An 8,820-nucleotide genomic window follows, 5' to 3' on the forward strand; every position below is an offset into this window, starting at 1 on the left:
CTCACTATACAACCAAGACCAACTAAGCCTTGTACTTGCATTTACTGAGACAAAAAAACCCACTCTTGTTTTTGTACTAGACCTTAGTAGACAATCAAATAAATTTGTAGATTTTATTTTTGATTTTAAAAATCATCAATTAAAGCAAGTTTAATTTTCTAAGAGCTCAAAGTAATTTATTAATATTATTCATGATTATATCTTACTAGAAACCATGGCATGCTTAAAGTAGCAGTGTACTGATATAAGATTAACACAGTCCTCAAGCTAGCATATTTTTAACATAAAATTTTCACTTAAAAGTTTACACACATTTTACAAAACACTAAAGGTCTTTATTTACGTACAAACTCTAACATAACTCATCTATTTATAAGAGCAACTTTGCCCTAGTAACCCGGAAGCCAAGCCTCCGTCAAGGTCACCTCCTTTCCAAAGAACTTGATCCATAAGCAACTTAATTACATAACTTAATCAAGGATTATGTGTATTCAAAAATTGGTAATCCCCAGCAAAGCTTCCTATAGACATTGAATAGCAGAGAGAGTGAAGGTCACCTTACATGTGCCCAATGCCATAAATGGATAAAATGTGTCCAGTACCTATCTACATAAACTGGGGATATAGTCCAAATGAACCAGAGAACAGTCTAGAAGGATTTTGGACAAGAGTCAAGAAACCCCAGTGCTAGTCGAAGTGCAAGAAAGTCTAAATTACTTTATTACAGTACTCATTTGCATCACAATAGTGTATGAGTGAAAGCTTATAACTTTAAAGTGAATTACATAGGTGCACAAATACACTTTAGATACCACATGACATGGGAGGCCTGAAAGAAGGGGTTATCTATGTTGGGGCCACGGCACTGCTAAACTGTTTGCTAGCCTGTCTTTCAGGTGCACATTTTCTTTGTTTAGAGCTTGGTTGGCATCTTGCAGCTTATGGACCTCAACCAGCAGCTCTTTGCGTTCTTTCCTTTGTAAACCAGCCAGCAGCATCTTCGGATTGTCCGTGTGGCTAATTTCGCATTAGCCTTCACTGTCTGTGAGTTCTGCTTGTAACCTGGTGGCCTCTTCTTTTGCTTCACATAGCTCTAGCTTCCACTACAGTCTGGTCTTTTGGGTCTACCGTACCCTTTCCGCCATTGGACACGCCTCCTCTATTTGCTTCTGGAGTGCCGTCTTGTACTCTGTCCAATCTCCGAGCCTTTATCTTCTAAGTTGAGGCTCATTCTCCAGCCACTGTTGCATCTCTAATCCTAGCGCATTCAGTTCATTGATTGTGTCAATTTCAAACTTTGTGCTCCTCTCTCGAGCTTTTCTTTGTATTCCTCTGCCTGTGTCTTGGCCTTGTCTCTGTCCTCCAGGGCTTCTGTCAAGATCTCTGCATACTCTTGGGAGGGTGTAGCGTCCTGCAGTTCTTGGTGTAATTTCCGATTTCTTTCTTGTAAGCTTTCCTTTGGCTTGAGGGATTGAGGGTTCTACTCTTGTTTGAAGCAAGAGTGGCCACCAATTCACTTTGGAGAGGATTAGGCCAAAAAACAATTGAATTATTAAGAAATTCAATGTAAATGGCTTAGGACAAGAGTAAAGTAACAATGCATAAACACCATTAAGCTTTTAAAAAGGGTGAGGCTTCTATTTACAGGAAAAAGTGAGCCTCTAACCAAGCAAACTGATTCTACAATTTTTCAGATCAGTTTGGTCAATTTTTGACCATTTTTTGGTCAGTTCAGCTTACTTTTTGGATCTAGTTTTGAAACAGGAGAGAGAAGAGATGAAAATATCTTATTATATTGATTAAGAATTGGGGGTAATGATGAGAAAAAGGCACCTACTTCATGAGGGGAGATCCCCACTTTGAGGTGTAAAAATTTAGTTTTTAAATTGTTTTCTTTAGTCCTTAGTCCACTCTTCATCTTATGTGAGCATTTACTCATTTTTGGGGGTTTTTCTTTTATTCTTCAATTTATCTCCTTCCTACAATTGGATTAATCTTATTGGTCCATAGGAACCTTAATCCAAAATTTTCAAAAAATCTGGACCCTTAGGCTAAGGTCTTTTGTGAACATTATAATTTATTTCTAGGTATGAGAAAAGCTATGCATGGAAACAAGAGTATAATTAGAAAGGAATGGGATCACAATGAATTAGGACGCATAACTATGCGAGTGTTTGTACAGAATAATGTTGGGCGAATGCCTCACAAGGGTAAGATTGAACAAGAGATACCCAATTGGTTATTCTTGATATGTATAAACAGGTGGACATCTTGCAAGAGAAGTGAAATGACCTTAAAGAGCATAAATTAAAGGAAAATGAGCATGTGAACATTCAACATGATTTGGAATATGGAATTTAAGCATGTTAGCCTAGCCCAAAGTAGTGAGTGTTTGAAATGAAATCTATGTACAACTATCAAGCTACAACTAGCGAAACAAACTCAACGCAGAGAGGAGATAACATATGCTTCAACAATTGAGTTACATAAACCTATACTATGGTTGGCATATGTACTAATTTATGTATCCTCAAATATAACTTTACATCATTCATGATAAAATGGACCAATAAAAATTTGCAATACCAAGACTTAAAGTACGTTCAAAGGACACTGATATGGCATGGCAACTACTTGTGCCAGTAAAAGGGATGATAACCGATGGCCATGGACAAGGAAGATACGAGCATTTTTCCTTGGGTCTTTGGCCTTCAAACCCTAATTTTACTGTGGGATCCCTAGCTCTATGCCTACAAAATTCAGAAAGAGAGGATGTACATGCCATTGGTGACCTTGCCACTGATGAAATGCAAGATTCAAATTGTGCATTGTTAAACTATTTGACTTAAAAAAGGCTTTGGATATTCATAATACCTTGGACAACAAACCATATGTTCCTTTGCCTACTTTTCAATGTTGGTAGTTAGAGGCACATTCAAGATGATACAGTCAGGATTCTTAATGGTTGGTCACATCTACGAGGATATTGATGCAATGATTAGTAGATTCTCCGAGAAACTAAGGACAAGCCAAACATTCACATTTCCATATTTGATGAGTATTTTCAACTCTTGTGAAATCTCATCTCCAACACCTTTTTAATCAAGAAGGTGCCAAATTTTAAGAAATACATTGATGGGTACTTATACGAGGATCAAAATGCTTGGACATTCCAAACCATTACAATTCAAGTTCTTTATGTAGGGAAAAGTGACAATTATGTAGTATAAAGTGCATCCTAAAGCAAATGATTGGATGCCAAAGGAAGGTGGAATCGAGTTGTGGAAAAGGGAAACTCAAGGAAACACAATACTGCCATGTGGAGAACCAGAATTAGTTATGGAATATGAGCACATAGAAGATGACTTGTAAGTCGTCTCAAGACTTAGTGATTACATCAAGTTTTGGAGACATTGGGTGGAACAAAGAGGGACTGCATCACCTGTTTCTCATTACATCACACCTGTGAATGAATATTGGGAGAACATAATAGATGAGCTACAAAAACCTATTACTATATAACAGGTTTTTGGCCAATACATGGAGCAAATTGTGAAGGATGAAGATGCATTTTTGGGAGTAGAGGAGCTCAATGGTCATTATTGTGGACCTTTAAGAGGAAAGCCAAAGAATTCATTTAGTCCATTGGTGGATTTCAAAAAGGGAGACTATGTATTGGTACGCCTAGTAGAACCCATCTACCTTGTCTGGCTAGGAGTGGCACAAACAGATGACAATAAAAACAAACACTTAAACAACTTTCAGAAAGTACTTGGGGCACCCATGTGTAGAAAAAAAAATGCCACAGATGAAGAAGTGTATCCAGATTATCGAAACAAGTATTGGACATACAATGAGAAAGACCCGGTTCGTTGGGAAGATGCTAATTCCATAGTATGGACATGGGTTTCAAAGAGCCAAATTGTGTTGCAACTATCCATGATACCCAAGAAGTCCTCAAAGCTTGTGGTATCTGGGAAGTGTTCCATGCCAAAACCTCTTGTTGCAAGTTGAGTAAATAACCTTTGACTCCTTATTGCTGAGGGTCACTCTAGTGCCTCTAAACAACTGCTTTTTCTCAAATCTCAAATTAGAAAAATAGAAGCCAACTCTTTCCTTAAAAGGAGAGTGCAACTCAGGGACTAGTGGTATGGCATCATTGTGGCAAACCTCAAGTAAACAAGTTTAAAACTTCAAAGAGACTTTGCATCTCTTACCCTTCCATGATGGTGTGTTTGCCAAGTCCTACTTTAAAAATCTCAACCTCATTACTTGTCATCACCACTTCTCCAACATTATTGGGAAGAAGGAGAATCTGTCCTTTGCTAAATAGTGCTTTGAAGTCAAAATCCCCTCTATCCTGGGGTAGTTGAGTTCTATGCTGGACAAAGTCATTAACCTTGAGGAGCTAGAACGTGTAGCTCTCTCACTTGGTCTGGGTAATCTTCACCCTCTAGACCCTTCATGGTATAAGGTTGGTGGACACCTTTCAAGGAACTTCTTCAGCTCCAACAGTTCTCAAAGTTGGCATTATTCAGGGTTTTGATACGTCTAGCTTTGATTTGTAATTATCTTCTATCTTCCTGTCACTGGACTGCAATTAAAAGTCCACTATATGTAAATGTTTGCTTCATAAGGTACTTTTTTCTCTCGTTTAAGAGCCCCTTATATCTTTTTAATGCCAATATCACACGTTTATTCTCTCTCTCTCTGTCTCTCTCTCTCTCTCTCTCTCTCTCTCACACACACACACATTTTCAATGCTCTCCAACTCTCATGCCTTTGATACAAGGTGATAGGGCCTCTCTTTACACGGTAAATTTGGCATAACTTAGCATGTACTAGTCTATTCTATGACCAAGGAAGATACATGTATAAGCAAGAACCATATCCTAGAATCTTATGTCTAGTAGGCCTTCTGTGATGAAAAAGCCCTCATCAAGAACTTGCACAAGACAAAACCAACAAAGTTTCCACCTGTTGTAACTAATATATCTGATGACATCGCAATCTTACAGCTGTTTTATAGGGTTTTATGCCCTTCTTTTTGTGTGTTTCCTTTCCATACTTGAAATTTAGCCCAGGATCTCCGAGGTCTTCATGTTTGTACAGACCACTGTAGTCTTGTATGACCTACTGGCCTCCCGCATATCTCTCTCTCTCTCTCTCTCTCTCTCTCTCTCAAATATTTACAAAAGAGACTACCATCGAAAAGCAAGCCCACAAGCTGAAAATTTGTGTGATGTGGAATCAAACACCATAGCTATTTGGAGCTGAAATGCAGCACCCAAACAAAATATGCACAAAACATGCTGACAGAGATATTAAAGGATGTAAAAATACCATATGATAAGAGACTATTTAAGGTCACAATCTAGTAAATTGATTATAATACACAAATAGTAGAGAAAATAAATGTAGCTATTTATTACAATGTATGGCCAACCAAAGGCTCTCCCCATAGAGGGCATTTAGCCAGTCAATTGTGGAAATCATTTGAATAAGCGCAAAACCCATTCAAATCATAGCTTTACAGACAAATACCACTTAGATGGATGGTTTTGATGGGAGAACCCCAGCCCATGAGGAATGGGAGGAGGTTATGTCTGTAAGGCCCCTGAAACGACCCCCAACTCACGAACATAGTGATGCCACTTTGCAATCCCAACAGCAATTCCCCGACCACAATTTGCATCAGAACTCCCCATGAGAAGCATGTCGAGACATCATTGGCTGCAAACAATCTAGGACTATATATAGCTAAACATACCGGGAAGTGTGGACCCCAAACCACCAGAACTGCATCAAAGATTTGATGATAGTGAGCCACTGTCCTTCGATAATGCGCCAGTAAGGTTCTCCAAATCTTCAGTAAGAACGTTCTCTCAATTTCTCAATGTCGACTTCAGTAGGATCGGTGGCCTGAACTTCATAATGGACGTCCAGCTCCCTCTTGAAACGATCTTTGGAGCTTGCATACAGCATCTTGGTCCTAACACGTGACACGTCAGGGGACCTGCTCATGTGAACGCCATAAACGCTCGTAAGAGGATCTTTACAAGGAAAACTTAGGGTTTGAAGAAGAGCTTATGAAGGAGAAGACATTACCAGGCAATGAAGAAGATCTTGCTCTTCTGGCAGTTGTCCTCTGTGACAAAGTCAAAGTCGTAGACAGCATATCTGCAGTCCTTCTCCGGAAGGGAGTTTGTAAACTCCTCGTAGCTTTCTTGAGGGCCTCCGAGCTTCTCCACCAGAATCTTTTGCGCGGCCTGGTCCATCTTGAAGATAATGTATCGATAGGCCTTTTTCCTCTTCAGCTCCAAAAACTTGAGCTTACACTCATCATGTACGGCCACACCCGAGGCTGCATTTGCCTGCATGTAAAGTCGATCAGAAATCAGAAACCAAAAAACGCCATCATCACCACCATGACAACCAGAACACTGCATATAGAAATCATTATAATCACCATGACAACCCCATTAAGGCATCTACCCCATCAAAAACCATCATCACCATGACAGCCTATTACTGTATTTACCCCATTAGGAACCAGCATGACCATGACAGCCCATCTATCCAATCAGAAACCATCATCATCACCATGGCAGCCTATTTCAGTATCTGCCCATCAGCCCAAGACTTCACCTAGCTCACATTGCTCGAACGTATCACGGCGCAAGAAGAGAGAGGGGGAATTCTAGCTAAGGCAACCCATAATTAAGGGATAAATTCACCATCACCATCACCTTTAAGGGAATACACCATATCAGAGAAAGTGCAACATCCATGAAAGCAAAATACTCTCTCATCACAAACTGTGCACAGCTTGGAAAATTTCAGCATCACCGATCAAAGATCATATTCAACAGCATCACCATCATTAGCAACACAGCCCAAAAGTATGCACATGCACACAATAGGTAGCCCATTACTTCTTCATATATACCACAGATTGCACACTTTAGGCCAAGTATAAATTGCAAAAGGAAAAAGAAAATCCATTCAAAATTCTCACCATCACCAAAGTACAAAATCATCATGACAAAGAGGATAGAAATAGATAATTATGTATGTATAAAACTGCAGACCAACGATACATATAAGCTTGCACAGAATGGGGCAACATACGGCAGAAACCACCATCATCATCCCCATGCCACACGCATACCATCGAGATAGCACAAGAAAAGGAAATACCCGGCATCATCATGGTCATCATCACCATCACCACAACATACAGAAATCATCACCACCTTCACAACCCAATCACCATCACAGCCATGGAAACCACCATCATCATTCACGATTCCCCATAGTAAAGAGAGATGACAAACAAGAGAAGTATGCTCTTACCATGGCGAGAATAGTGTTAAGGGCTTCGTATGTATGGATGGCTCTATCCTGTGTAGCCGAGAAGCTTAGAAATCAGATATATGGATGGCGAGCTTTGTATGTATGGATGGCTCTGATAATTCGTAAATAGGGTTGGCCTGTGGCTATGGATGGCTAAAAGATATAACTCAAAATTTTTTTGGGCTCTAAGTAATTAGATATGGTTGTGGCCTTGGCTATGGATGACTCAAAAGTTATAGCTGTGGCACAAAATAATTGTTGGCTCAGTCAATGCTAAAAGTCCTTTCTTTCCCCTCGTTTGCAATGTGTGGGGCCTTATATCTTAGCGGTCCATCTCAGGCCAAGGCTGACCTCTTCCTTCCTCATAACATCACCCATGTGTTCTCACAACATCACCCATGACCTTTACACCTTCACTCCTCTTCTCCTTTTTGACCTTGTGTTAATTGACCACTTCTTATGTAACTCCTCTAACCAAGTATCTAGTAGCTCCCTTGTGCTTCTCATTCTAATACCCGCCCCCTTCTTCCGCATGCCCTAATGGCATGCGGTCCGTTAATTCTGTCTCTAAAATAATCCTTGCCATACCCCCCCCCCCAAAAAAAAACTTCTCTAATCGAGCTTGTTTTAACGAGCTCACATCATGCATTCCCATGGTCCTCCTCCTTTGTCTACATTGTGTGTGTGTGTGTGTGTGTGTGTGTGTGTGAGAGAGAGAGAGAGAGAGAGAGAGAGAGGAGAGTTTACATTTGCATTTATGTTTGTGTGCATGGGCATGTGTGTGTGCATGTGCATGTGCATGTACATGTACATGTGTGTGCCTGCTCTCAGTCAAATTTGGTTTAATTTCTCCTCACCCACATGAGATGATAAAACAATCTTATCAAATTTGAAGAGTGGCTTCCCACCTCACATTTGAATTTTAATGCTTTGTGCAATCCTAAAAAAAAACTCAATGATGACCATTTTGTTTCCTTAAATAGTTGATATGCACATCAAGTTTAATTTCCTAACACTTAAGAATTTAAAAAATGTAGATCATATGAGATTTTCCATACCATGAATACTTAATCATGTAGTGTGTGTGCAACTATTGAAAAGAAACAAGCATGAATTTTCTATTTAAATCATGCATTGCTATGTATGTGTGGTTGAATATCATTGTCCATAGATATTGAAACCTTATGTTGCCTCTTCTAAGGGAGATAAGTAAATAAGTTGTTTACCACTTAGAGTTTTTCTCACTTAAGAATGTAGATAGTACACCTAAAATAACACCATTACCTTTAGGAAGGAATCACTTTTTTAATTACCATTTGTGGGATTAGATTACTTTATTGCATTAAACTATTAATGATTGACTCCATAAGGCGTTATGATTTAGGGGGAAAAATCTAAAATTAGATGATTTCCCAACTAAGAGACAATTGTGCATGGTACCAACAACAAAATGGAAAAACAAGT

At 39.3% G+C, this 8,820-nt stretch overlaps 1 protein-coding gene across 2 annotated transcripts; it reads right to left on the reverse strand.

Annotated features, from left to right (window-relative positions):
• Positions 1-5,403: 5,403 nt before the first annotated feature.
• Positions 5,404-7,597, reverse strand: LOC147619819 (actin-depolymerizing factor-like). 2 transcript variants are annotated; one of them, XM_086825661.1, is made up of 3 exons: positions 7,357-7,597; positions 6,109-6,374; positions 5,404-6,016 (listed from the first exon to the last, which is right to left on the reverse strand). In XM_086825661.1, the coding sequence occupies exons 1-3, from the start codon at positions 7,357-7,359 to the stop codon at positions 5,869-5,871; spliced, it is 417 nt and encodes a 138-aa protein (XP_086681787.1). In that variant the 5' UTR covers positions 7,360-7,597; the 3' UTR covers positions 5,404-5,868. The 2 variants fall into 2 exon arrangements, with proteins under 2 accessions (XP_086681787.1, XP_086681786.1); XM_086825660.1 differs by lacking the exon at positions 7,357-7,597 and having other exon boundaries at positions 6,109-6,380.
• Positions 7,598-8,820: the final 1,223 nt, after the last annotated feature.

Source organism: Cibotium barometz, chromosome 32 (assembly GCF_041138505.1).
Source record: "Cibotium barometz isolate CiBa-2024 chromosome 32, ASM4113850v1, whole genome shotgun sequence".
NCBI classification, from domain to species: domain Eukaryota; kingdom Viridiplantae; phylum Streptophyta; class Polypodiopsida; order Cyatheales; family Cibotiaceae; genus Cibotium; species Cibotium barometz.